This window comes from Amphiprion ocellaris, chromosome 23 (assembly GCF_022539595.1).
Source record: "Amphiprion ocellaris isolate individual 3 ecotype Okinawa chromosome 23, ASM2253959v1, whole genome shotgun sequence".
In the NCBI taxonomy this organism is placed as follows: domain Eukaryota; kingdom Metazoa; phylum Chordata; class Actinopteri; family Pomacentridae; genus Amphiprion; species Amphiprion ocellaris.
Window position 1 is genome coordinate 9,062,000 of NC_072788.1, and position 12,489 is coordinate 9,074,488.

General features: G+C 40.0%; 1 protein-coding gene across 4 annotated transcripts in view; it reads right to left on the reverse strand.

Moving 5' to 3' along the window:
* The window catches only part of LOC111589169 (ADAMTS-like protein 1), a 106,956-nt gene that overhangs the window by 37,617 nt on the left and 56,850 nt on the right, over positions 1–12,489 (reverse strand). The window contains exon 1 of one of the 4 annotated variants that reach the window (XM_023299962.3): positions 554–729. The exons of the other annotated variants lie outside the window; for them this stretch is intronic. Within the exon in view, the coding sequence (XP_023155730.2) occupies positions 554–607 (54 nt within the window). The 5' untranslated portion in view covers positions 608–729. Of the gene's footprint in view, positions 1–553; positions 730–12,489 lie in introns of those variants that run through there. 4 annotated transcript variants of the gene reach the window in all.

Below are 12,489 nucleotides of genomic sequence, written 5' to 3' on the forward strand. Positions count from 1 at the left end.
CCCTGTGGCTGTCACATCCCATGTTTTCACATTAAAAGAGGAAATAAGCACATGATATGAGATCACTTATCTCCATGATGCGAGTTATTCTGATGGACAGATTCTATTTAAGTCACCTGTCAGCAGCTGAGACCAAGTCCATTTTCCTTGAAGATGGAAAACTCCTCGACAGGGAAAAAGAAATCCGACTCCGGTGCCTCCTTTTGCAGACTGTGTCAATATACACACGATGGCCTTTTCAGTCGGCAAAGACATATGATATTTGCACATCTGCTGAATCCCTTGTCATGTGGGTTCAGGCTGCACGGCACTGTACTCACTGTCATGCAGCTCGGCAGTCACTGTAATGTAACAGGTAGTCCTAACCTAAGATAAAACAACTCGCTGACCTGTAAGCCGAGTTCAAAGACAACTCATGCTACGGGAAGTCTCAAGGAGTCACCTAATTATGAAATACATGCTGGAGCAGTAAAGGAATCCATTACAGCAGATGCTTTCTGAATGTAAGCACTTCAACAACAAGAAAATATCACGAGTAGCACAAGTACAGTACCAGAATAAGAAGAGCTGTCACCAGCAGCTTGCAGGATGAAAATTCTCGCTCCATGCCTTTTCACAGTGTGACCCGATCACTCCGGTTGTTAGTTTCTTCCTGCCGATGCCCTCCTCTCTGGGTCACTCAGTGTGTCCTGTCTGGCTGCCGTCTCCTCTCTGACTTGCTCCCGTTCTTCCTCAAGACTAACTTGGGTTAGAGGAGGGAGGGAAGGAGGGTGGACTGGGAGTGTGATTAAATCTGAGTGTGTGTGTGTGTGTGTGTGTGCGAGTGTTTTAGTGCTGGGGGGGAAGTCATCGGGGGGATTCAAGCCCCACGAGTCCTCAGGTCTGGCACACTAGCCAATCAATAAATGGGCCTCAGTCAAGCGTGCTAGTACAAACAAGGAGCTGGGCCAGCTGCAACTTCACAACTTCACACGTTTCTGTGTCAGACAGTCCTAGAGAAGGACTAATGGCAGACAGACAACTGTAAACCAATTTTCTTCTTTCCATTTCTTCTTCTAATATCTCAAATTTCTCTCTTTTTTCCCTCTCCCTGCTTGCTTTTCTCTCATTTTCTCCCTCTGAGCGTTTCTTTGCTCTGTCTTTTTCCAGTACTCTGCTCTGGAAATGTCCAAAATTTCTCAGTCATGCTGTGGTATCTTTAGAAATGAGCTTACATTTCCTGTTGCATGCACTGAACTGCTGATTTTCGAACGCACATCCGAGCAAAACAGAGACATATCTGGCGTCACATGACTTCATGTACAGTTCCAGTCTGTGCTTTGTTTTTCAGATGGAGTTACATGTGAGAGCCCCATGTAAATCAGATGACATAGTCTGGTCACTGGAGCTATCAGGATAGACTTTTCAGCCAGGATTCTTTTATGAGCTAAAGGTCTACTTCAATAGAGCCTTTCATAACATCTGGCAGTTTAAGCCAGTGAACATTTACACTGTGGAGGTGGGGAACAAGCCAGGTGTCCCCTGGAGGGGCAAATCCTCTGGTTATAGAAAAAAAAACCACCCTCTAAGATGGACAGCTCTTGGCACAGAGGGAATATACTATACACTGAGTGGCTTTCCAGTTTCTTTTCGCCATGGCAGGACACAAAAACAAAATCTGAAACAGAGCATTAAAAATAGAGCAGTGGAAATTAGTGCCAACCCACTGGTGCTCCTTGATGTGACTTACAAGGTAGCAGGCTATCATTCAAGCATTCGACCCTGACGTTCCAAAGACAATAAAAACTCTGTGCCCTTCGAATCGAGACTTCAAATCTCCCTCCCAATCAAACACCAAATCAAAAACCACATAATTGCAATCAATTAAGGCGGTGAGGAATGTGCTGCACTCCAGAGCAAATAGAAAACTCTAATCACAACACCGGAGCGGATGTCTCGACACTTAACTGGTACACACACACACTTTTCTACACTAGTTCTACCTCCCTGTTGACAGTATGGACTTGTTTGATTTGGTAGAGAGAAATGCCTGTACGTCCACACACATGCACACACTCCCAACTATCCACTTAACACCAGCAGGGAATGCCTTGGACGTGCACATTTTCACAGGTTGACAGAAGTTTTACCCCCATGCAGCCTTAATCTGTAACCTTGTGATGTTTGCTTTCAGAAGAAATCCTTCTCATATTTGCAAATGTGCGACTACAGAAAATAAACTGTGGCATCGGTGATGTGCTCATAGTTTAAAACCAAACACCCGAGGAGGAAATGAATGTGTTTGATTGACACTAGCTTGGAGCCGGTTCTCTACCCCAACATTGTTGGAGGTGTCTCCTGACAGTTTAAACAATAATCCATGAAGATGATGAGGTGAGAAAAAATGATATAGTGCATTGTTATTTTACACAAGGGCAGGCTAAGATATTAGGTTGCATGAGAGAAGCATGCAGGAGGTTTAGAAGATTAGGGGAACTGATTGTCCATAGACAAATGGTCCACTGTGTTGAAGGGTAATTCTGCTTTTGGGCTGTACTACTGCAATTTTGGCTTCCCTTCCTATCATTTATATCACCACTGTATGCAATGAAGTAACTGCTGACATCTGGGAACAAGGTGGAATTGCAACGTTGGACAGATCTATAAACATGCAGACAGGTTGTAAACAGGCCAACAGTTCGCCTTAAGGTCCTTTATTTAGAAACAAAAATGGAATTGAGTGCATCCAAATGTCGGTAATGGTTCTTTACAGTTGTTTTTCATTCAAAATACACCAAACAGTCACAACATTAAACGCAGGGTGAAGTGAATAATGTTTATTATTTCCTTAAAACAGCACCTGTCAAGGGGTAGGATGTATGAGGGAAAAGGGGAACAGTCAGTTCTTCAAGTTGATGGTAGAAGCAGGAAAAATGGGCAAACGCAAAGATGTGAGTGAATTTGATAATTGCAAAAAATGTGATGACTGCACACCAGAGCATCTCAAAACAACAATTCTTGTGGGGTGCTGCTCACAAAAAGTGGTTTAAGGAAGGACCACTAGTCAACGAGCGACTGGGTCATGGATACCCAAAGGTGAAGGAAATGCGTCGGAAGCGAAGGCTGACCTGTGTGGTCCAATCTTACAGAATAGCTACTGTAGCACAAACTGCAGAAAATCTTAATACACTGATGCGAACCCGTTCACTACCAAAAGTACCTACAATGGGCATATTAGTCTTGGAACTGCATCATTGAGCCATGGAAAAAGGTGCCTGGTAGGATCAATCATGTTTTCTCTGATGTTTCAGTTTGTCATGTCCTTGAGAAAGGGATGCAGCAGGATGGTGAGCCAGTGAAGGCAGTGTGATGTTCTGGACTATGCTTGGAAAACATTAGGTCCAGGCATTTATAGTGACGTTGCTTTGACAAAGTGTTGAATTCCACAGATCTTAGTCCAATCAAGCATCTTTGGGATGTGCTGGTAAACAACCCATGGAGGCAACTTCTGCAACTTCTAGAGCTTGAAGGATCTGCTTCTAACATCGTTGTGTCTGACACCTTCAGACATGTTTTGGAGTTTATGCCTTATTGGGCCAGAGCTGTTTTGTTGGCACTCGAAGGACCTACACACTATCAGGCATGCAGCTTTAATGTTGTGACTGTAAGTCTGTCCAAGGATTTGTTTGGATTTAATTCTCATACATACATCATCTGACTAACTCTTTCCCAGACAGACCCTTTCTTTTGAGAAATGTTGGAAGCGTTCCAAGATCTAAGCAGTTCACTTGGTGAGCATAAGGGCATTACTACTGTTTTCATAAAATGATGAAAATGTAACTGAAATTGTCATTTACCAAGTAAGACATTTTATTCAAATGTCAGTCTGCAAGTTGTGCACAAGTAAAGTCACTTGGATTCCTCCACTAGGGATCACAAATGTCTCATTTATGGAAATCCATCTGCTAAGGTGGCTTAAATGTATTAAAAAGAGACAACTGTCCTATATTTCTACTGAAGAAAAACTTAAAAAAAGACATCAAAAAGAGCTGAGATGATTTATTTCTGCAGGACGTGAGATTGCAGTCCAAAATGTAAAGGCTGAGCATGCAATAACAACTTCATTCAAATGTTCTCCCTACATACAGGGTTGCATGCCAAGGGAAAATAATGATATTGGCCTTCAGCTAGAGACCATGACGTATGGAACTATATCAAGCCACCATTGCATTGGCAAATATTTCTTAGACCTTTTATATTTTTCCCAAATGATATATTCTACTGCATAATATTTTTATATCATACAGACATATGCCATCATCTATATGTTCAAGTACAAATCACTGCACAGAACTGAAATACAATGAGTTGCTGATCCTCATTCAGAGAGACCAGTGTAAAGTAAATGTGCTTTTTCATTTCACTGTTTGACATAATGATGGGAACCCAACCAATCAGTTTCTCTACACATTTGAAAAACATGCTAACATAGCTTCTATCATCACTCACTGCGGGGTAAAATGACACTAGAAAAGCTCTCTCATTCTAAATGTTTTTCAGGTCTTGTAAAGGGTCACCAAGCCGTCTTTCCAAGCAGCAGAAGTTTAACTGATCTCTTCCTCTACTCCTCTGTGGCGGAATAAAGGGTCAAATCAAAAGATTGCCATATTATGAGGTGATGACCTGAGTTAACAGTCCCAGAGTAGTCAGAAAGAGAGACAAATGAAGCTAAAGTTACCAGCAACTGACATTAAGTTGCGCTCGAGAGCCTAAACCCTCGGCTCCCACGAGGAGACTTAAATGGTTCAGGCGGGATAAATGGTAGCCTCCCACCACCCCCACAAACGACGAATGTGCTCCAGGCATGATTTACACCAAAGCCATTGTTTAAAAGGCTTTCTGGGCCACAGTATAAAATGTTTTACCAGGACAAGGGTTTTACGACTTGCAGCTGAAAATCAACCGCACTTCCCCATCCCACCAAAAGAAGGATTAAAATTAAGATGTAATTCCCACACAATCATCTCAATCCAATTTAAGCCAGATGGAAGGTGAACTGTAAAAACTCAAAGTAAACAGTAGTACTGCTAAAACATGAGCTTTAAATGATTTTAATGATGATATGCATATATTTTCCACCCTTTAGCTTTGATTTTGTCATCAGCATTGCATTCTTATACTCACCCTAGATCATAATTATTTATTCTTATTTAACACTTGACATGGAGGGAAGGTTAACTGGGCTGCTGGGTCTTGCAAGTGATAGCAATATTTGGTTTCAGTATTTGGTGGTAATCTGAAGATGACAGATTTACAGAGCCATAAACACACCTTCTGAGGACACCGTATCATGGTGTAGGTTGGAGGAAGAACAGTGCTGCAGTGATGCAAAGCCTCGGGATAAATAATGCACTCAAGGGACAGACAAACGCCAACTTGGCCTTCACCAGACCTATCTCTGTTGGCAAAGACTTCTGGAGATCTTCTGACTGAACTCCCCACAGCTCTGCAGAGGAAGACATTTGTTCTGCCTGGATATTGGTCCCAGAACTTTTTACAGGCCTGAATTAAAACAAAATGATTTGTTTCTCAGAATGGCCGGCACACAATAAGCTCTTGTCAGCTTGCATTGCCCTGGAACAACCGGTGAGGTTATGCTGGATGACTTACAATAGTTTCAACATTTAAAATAGTTTACATCAGCTGATAAACTAGCCAAAGAACATATAACAAGGTTAAGAATAGCGTGAGTATAGTGTAAATTAATCTAAAAACAGATGTAAACAGATGCCAAACACCAAAGTACAGCTGAAGCTAATTATTACTTTGCAGATCATAAACTAAAGCAATGGACAAACTGATGATGGTGCAAGATGAAAAGCCAGATGAACAAAGCTATTAAAAACTGCTTTAAAGATTTCAGATTTCATCACAATCCAAAGAGCTGCTAACTAAAAAACTGAAATGTCAATATTTTTGTGGTGTCACAGGAAAGGTCTGGGAACACCAAACTCAGCTGGATTCACAAATTGTTTCAATCCATCCAATACTTTTGAGATAATTAATCTTAGAGTTGGGAGACTGTCAAGAAACTCTACAGATATTCAAAGAACCCTGCTTGCTTGGGGGTTTCTGGAGGAACCTTTAACTGCCAATTCAGAGAAAAGGTTGATGGAGGAACCCGTAATAACTCAAATTATTACAAAAGTATCCAATAGTTAAGAAAAAGTAATAGTTAGCTAAATGCGACAAACAGGTGGCTATAAGTCATAAATAGCTATAAGTGGTAATTAGCAAACACTAATAAATATTTAGCTAAAAGTAACAAATAGTTAGCTAAACATAGCAATAAGTTGACTAAAAGCAATACCTATTTGGCTAAAAATAACAAATAGCTTGCTAAACATAAATAGTTAGCTAAATGTAAAAATAACTATAAGTAATAAATACTGAGCTAAAAATAATTAAACTAGAGAAACGTAACAACTGACTTAAACTAACAAATAGTTTCTAAAAGTAACAGCTTGCAAAACATAATAGCTAGCTAAAAATAATAAAAAGTTAGCTGAAAGTAAAATAGTTTGCTAAACATAACAAATAGGATGTTGAAAGTAATACATAGCCGAAAGCAATAAATACTAAGCTAATTATTTTAGCTACACATTTAAATGATTATTTTTTATCTATTTACTGCTTTTAGCTAACACACTACCAATACATTGAGTAGATTTAGTTGATAATTGTAATGTTTATTTTTCAGCTAAGTAATTGCTATTTTAGGTAACTATTTATTATTATTTAAACATTCAATCATTTTAGCTGTTTCTTTTAGCAAAGTATTTCTTACTGTTAGCTAACTATAACTATTAGTAATATTAATATTAATAGTAATAAATAAGAGTCAACATCGATTAACTTCTGCTGCAAAGGTTCCTCAAGGAACTATTTTAAGCTTCAAAGATTTTCTACACTTTTCTCCAGTGGCAATGGGGAAGAACCCCAAAACGTTCCCCAAGGCTCATCCACTTCTTGTGTAGAGCCAAGCTGCTACAAGAATACACAATAACATTACAAAATAACTTGTAATCTGTACAATAAATCAGTTAAGTCATTAATTTATAATGAATTATTTCTTGATCAGGAGGTAGGGTAATACTGGCAAAGAGGGCACAATTTCTGTCTTTAATTGGCAACCACAATCTATCACAGTCTACTCATTGCACAATATTTTCTAATTTACTGTACTCTTTATAGTGACATACTGAATAAGCCAGTAACCACAATCTGATCCCACCTGAGCAGGTCTCTAAAACTCCACATGCAGCCCACAGCGCAGAGAAGGAATGGGGCACGTAATTAAGAATCAGCAGCGACATTTACTGCTTCCTGGAACTGCGTTCATGTGTTCTCAGCACCAAGCTTTTCCCATTAGCACATCGGAGAGGGCTCATATGTTTTAGCAGCTTTCTGGTGAATGCACAGGCTAACTCCATCAGGGTCCCACTGCACCAACTCCACCGCCAGCCCCCCAACACACACTCCACATCCCCGTTTCACCCAACCGAGGCCACTGTGGCGTTTTAAAGAGGGTATGAAAGAAGGGGATGGGCATAAATTAGCCGTGTAAAGCCGCTAGAGTCGGCTAAACCGGCCCGCCAAGGTGGGCTAGAAGGGAAACGGGGAGCGTGGGACCTGCATCCAGATCTGGGCAGACACTAAGCACCATGGTTTATTTATGGACTCGCCAGCATCGAGTTGATCCCCTGTGCTTCAAAAATGGAGACCATATTGCCATATCATCTGGATATTATAGCTATTCAGAGCAGTTTACACACGGTTTCTGAAACTGTGCTTCAAATCAACAAAAGTAGCTGACTTTAAAGTTGCTACAATCTATATTTTTACATTAACAGTCGACTGCGTAACTAACTTTTATGTGAACAGGGTCGCTTGTAAAGATGAACCCACTTCAGAATTATCAGAGTTTGCAGGTTTGAAGTTGGCCTTGAGTTTTTTGGTCTTTCTGCAGCTCATTGTGGGTTTCACATTCTGCTACTTCAGCTTTGGAACACCTGCATTGTTTTCAGCTCAAAAACTAAAATTCTTCTGTACACTACTACGCAAATAGGCTTTTAATAATATAATCAGTGCACATATGTTGATAAAATCATGGTGGTAATGGTAAATTGGAATAATTTCTATAAAATGACAGGACAACAACACATAGAATTGAATTTAAATAAGAATTTGTCCAGGAAACAAAAGGAAAACACTAGTTTCTTTCCACAGCTGTATGTTGAACAACATGTACGGCAGCAGTGATTGCACATCCTTCCTGTCTTGGTTCTGTGAAACTGAACAGAAGACATCACTGCTCCATCTGGGGCTGGTTCACATTCAACACACATCCTGCCCTTGTCATCCCTTTTCTCTCTAAATTCCTTCCTGTCTGAGTGACTAATTTGCTTTGGTTTCCTCGTGCATTTCAAAATAAGCTGTGCTAAAGTCACACATGCGCTGTTGAATGTTGCTTTGGGTTTGTTTTGGTGCAGCTCAATCAGAGAGCCGCTCGATAATAAAGTCACTTTTATCTGGCGACACTGTTGCTGATGCGTTCCAGATCAAATACACAAGTTGTGAAGTGAATTAATATTTTCGATGTAAAGCTAGCACAAGATGTTTGACGTGGACTAAAACTTGTCAGAGCTCAAAGCTCATAATTTGGCAGAACTTTTGGAGTAATGACTAAATACAGAATACAATCAAAGCTTGGATTTTAACCAAATCTGTCCACTCTCTCTTACCCCTCTAACATCCACTCATCTTTTTCCAATTTATTTCAGTTCAAGTAGCAGTGAAGGTTAGAATAATAACAATAATTCCATGCAAGTTTAAAGCTAAAGAACACACTTAATTCCACACTGTCTGAGATGATCATATATACTGTATATCATCTTCATCCGGGAGTTCATTTAATGCACTGATAAGAACATTCTGGATCTCCGGTAGGCTTGAAAATGCATCTCTCTGAGTTTGAAGGTTGGCTGCACATCTTGATTTCATAATGAATTCAACTATTTAAAGCATGTTTTCTCATCCTGAACATTTAAGGTATTTATTCACATAATCCTCTCCTTACAAGGGCTTCATTTATTTTATTCTAAGGTAGTTAGAACCATTTCTGTGGATGAATACAAACCCTGGACAGCTTGTTCAAGGGGCTCTGGGAAACCTTCCGCTTTGATTAAAAAAATATATATATTGCAGCCATTTGAAGTAATCAACAGTGTGAAACCCAATCTTTTTGGCTGCAACAGTCTCCATCAGGATTGCAAGAAGTGTAAATATGACACGTACAATCATATCAGACTCTCTAGCAGCTTATAAAAGCTCAATAAGCGCAAGAAAGATGAAAAAAAGGTGGAAAATATAGCAAAAACAAAATGAAAAAGCATTTATAAATATTCCAAGACAAGCAAACAGCCAATCTGAGCACAAAGCCAAGAGATAAAGAAACAGACTAATTAAAGAAGCGAGTTCTTCCTGAGCTGCAGACATGAAACAGGCTCTCTTGTTAACCTCTTTCATAATTGCAAAACGAGACACAACCAGCAATTTCTTTCTTGCAGAGACACCAAATAGCAACTCCAAATAAAAAAAGGCACCTGGTTTGTCTCAGCGGCTTATTATTCATGATGTGTGACTGCTGAGTTTTTACACTCAAAGCGAGCTGAAGCTTTTCTAGCCGCAAAAGACGTGTCTGATCTCCTGTATACGCTTCGCACGGCTTAGGTTTCACTTTTTAACCCTAAAATTGAGTCACATCATTAACATGTGTTTTTCATTCTGGAAAATGTATTGTGTGCTGTCTTTGGCTCGGAGACGATCACAGAAAGTGATAGTAACATGATAAAGGTGGTCAAAGGAGCTTTAACCCTTGGAGCGTCCTCTGAAATCTGACATTTTTCACTTGGTTAAATAATGATGCAATTACATACAGAGCAAAGGGGCGTGCGTGCTTCAGTTCCTTGTTATGACCTGTACCTGACCTACAAATGTGGAAGCGATTAAAGAAAGGATGGATGACACCTCGAGCACATTGTTCCAATTCCCTTTGTGAAACACAGAAATTCACTGAATCTCTTATAAGCGCACAGTTGGGTTTTCAGCAAAACACTTCTCAGGCAATTACTCATTCGGTGATGAAGGCTCGTCTCCGGCTGAAACACGCTAACTTTCAGCGTTGTTCAAATGTGCACTGGCCAGTTTAAAACCTCACACAAAAGCCTTGGATCTCATTTTTCTAAGCTTTGTAAAACTGCGAAGATTTTTCTACACTGCCTGCATGATAGACAGAAAAAAAACAAGTCCGAACTCATCCAAGATAGAGTTGTGAGCTCAAATCAAGCTTTGTACAATTGTACTATTTCAATATGATATTTAGAAATAATTTGAAGATGCATTATTATGCCAAGATCTTGTATTGATGATGGGAGAGTCGGACCGCTGCACAAAGTCTTCTCCAGCACATCCCAAAGATTCTCAGTGGGGCTGAGGTTTCGACTCTGTGGAAGCCAATCCATGTGTGAAAATGACGTCTCATGATCCCTGATCCACTCTTTCACAATGTGAGCCCCATGAATCCTGGCATCGTCATCTTGGAACATGTCCACGTCATCAGGGAAGAAAAACTCCACTGATGGAAAGACCTGGTTATTCAGTATCTTCAGGTAGTCAGCTGACCTCATTCTTTGGGAACATAACGTTGCTGAACCTGACCAACCCCAGATCATAACTCTAACCCCCACAGGCTGGTAGACACTAGCCATGATGAGTGCATCACTTCATCTGCCTCTCTTCTTACCCTGATGCCCCCATCACTTTGGAACTGGGTAAATCTGGACTCATCAGACCACATGACAGACCACACTTGTTCCTCGAAGATGAAGGTTCACCACTGTCCTTCCAGGTTTTAATAATGCATTGGGCGGTTTTTAGTTGTTTTCTTTGCTTGATGCAGGCCAATAATTTGACCCTTCTGAGACAGATTAACATCCTTTCCATGACCACAGGATATGTCTTCCTACATGGTTGTTTAAGAAATGACAAACTCCTTGCTGCTTCAGCTTGGGTTAAATAAGTTGCTGCTTGCTGAAACGTATTCGTCACTGCAGTAATTATCCAATGGAAGACTCTTACCTATTTGCTTAGTTAAATCCAGGTGGCGGCTTTTTTTTTTTTTTTTGGACAGGCCGTGTATAATATAATTATAAAAGAAAACTGTACAAAAATCATCATTCAAAGGAACAGTTCTGGCTAGTGTGATGAGCAAAAAGTTAATTTGGAAAGTAAGAATGAAAGCAGTTTATGCATCCAAGTGTGTGATTTTTCATGAGCAGTGTGATCCAGTCTATTTAAGAGTATGAAACTGTACTGCCATTTGCTGTGATGTTTTACCACTGGCTGAACAAAACAAACAAACAAAAATTTTAATTGTGATTGGTTGGTCAATATCTACATGTGGGTGGGTTAAGCTCACCCCTGGCTGTGGCTACCATCAGCCTCTGTCCATAATCCCCAAAAGACTGCACTGATTTGACCTGTATGGGAGGTGTTCCAGGAAAAAGTATTTTCTGTCCAGAAAGAACATTAGAGCGAGTGTCACGGTGAACATACATGCAATGACAAGGCCTTTTAGAATAATGTGCTCTGGACAGACGACTTTAAAGATAGAGCTGTTTGGGCCCAGTAACAACAGACATGATTAGAGTGGACCAACAGTAGAACCTCGCACCAGCTGTGAAGTATTTTGATGGAAATGTTATGTTTGGGTTTGCTTCGCTGCCTCAGGAACTGGGAATCTTGCTGCCAGTGACTCCGCTATGAATTCTGCATCATATCAAAGACTGTTTGAGGATCATTTAAGGCCATCTGTTGGAAAATTCAAGTTGAAACAGAAGTGGACATTACAACAGGATAATGATCACTTGAGTGAATCCGCCAAGGAGGCAGAAGCCGAAGAAACGGAAGATTACAGAATGACCTCGTCAAAAGCCAGATTCGAATCTCGCTGAAATGTTATTCTCTTGTAAACTGAGGGAATACTGCACAGAAGAGTGGTCAAATATCTGAGCAAGCTGATGCCCAAGACTGATGGACAATTGTGCAAAAAGTCTACAAGATTTTTTTTTTGCCCTAAGAGTCAATACTAGCTTCTGATGCCTGGGGTGTAGTTACTTTTTCCGAAGAAGAATTCTACATTTATTGATAATTTTGTTGGAAAAACACACCAGATTTATACGTAGGTACCATATCAAAGAGCATCAAATGTTGGCTTGTTAAAATATAGTCAAAACATTTCAATGGGATGGATTTTTTTCCCATAAGATAATCATGGCTGTATAAATACATATAAAGCCATATTTCATACTTGTACTTAAAAATATCTGCAAGAATATTTCTGTCTATTTTTGAATTTCAAAACAGCCCTGGCATCTTGCCAAAATTCCT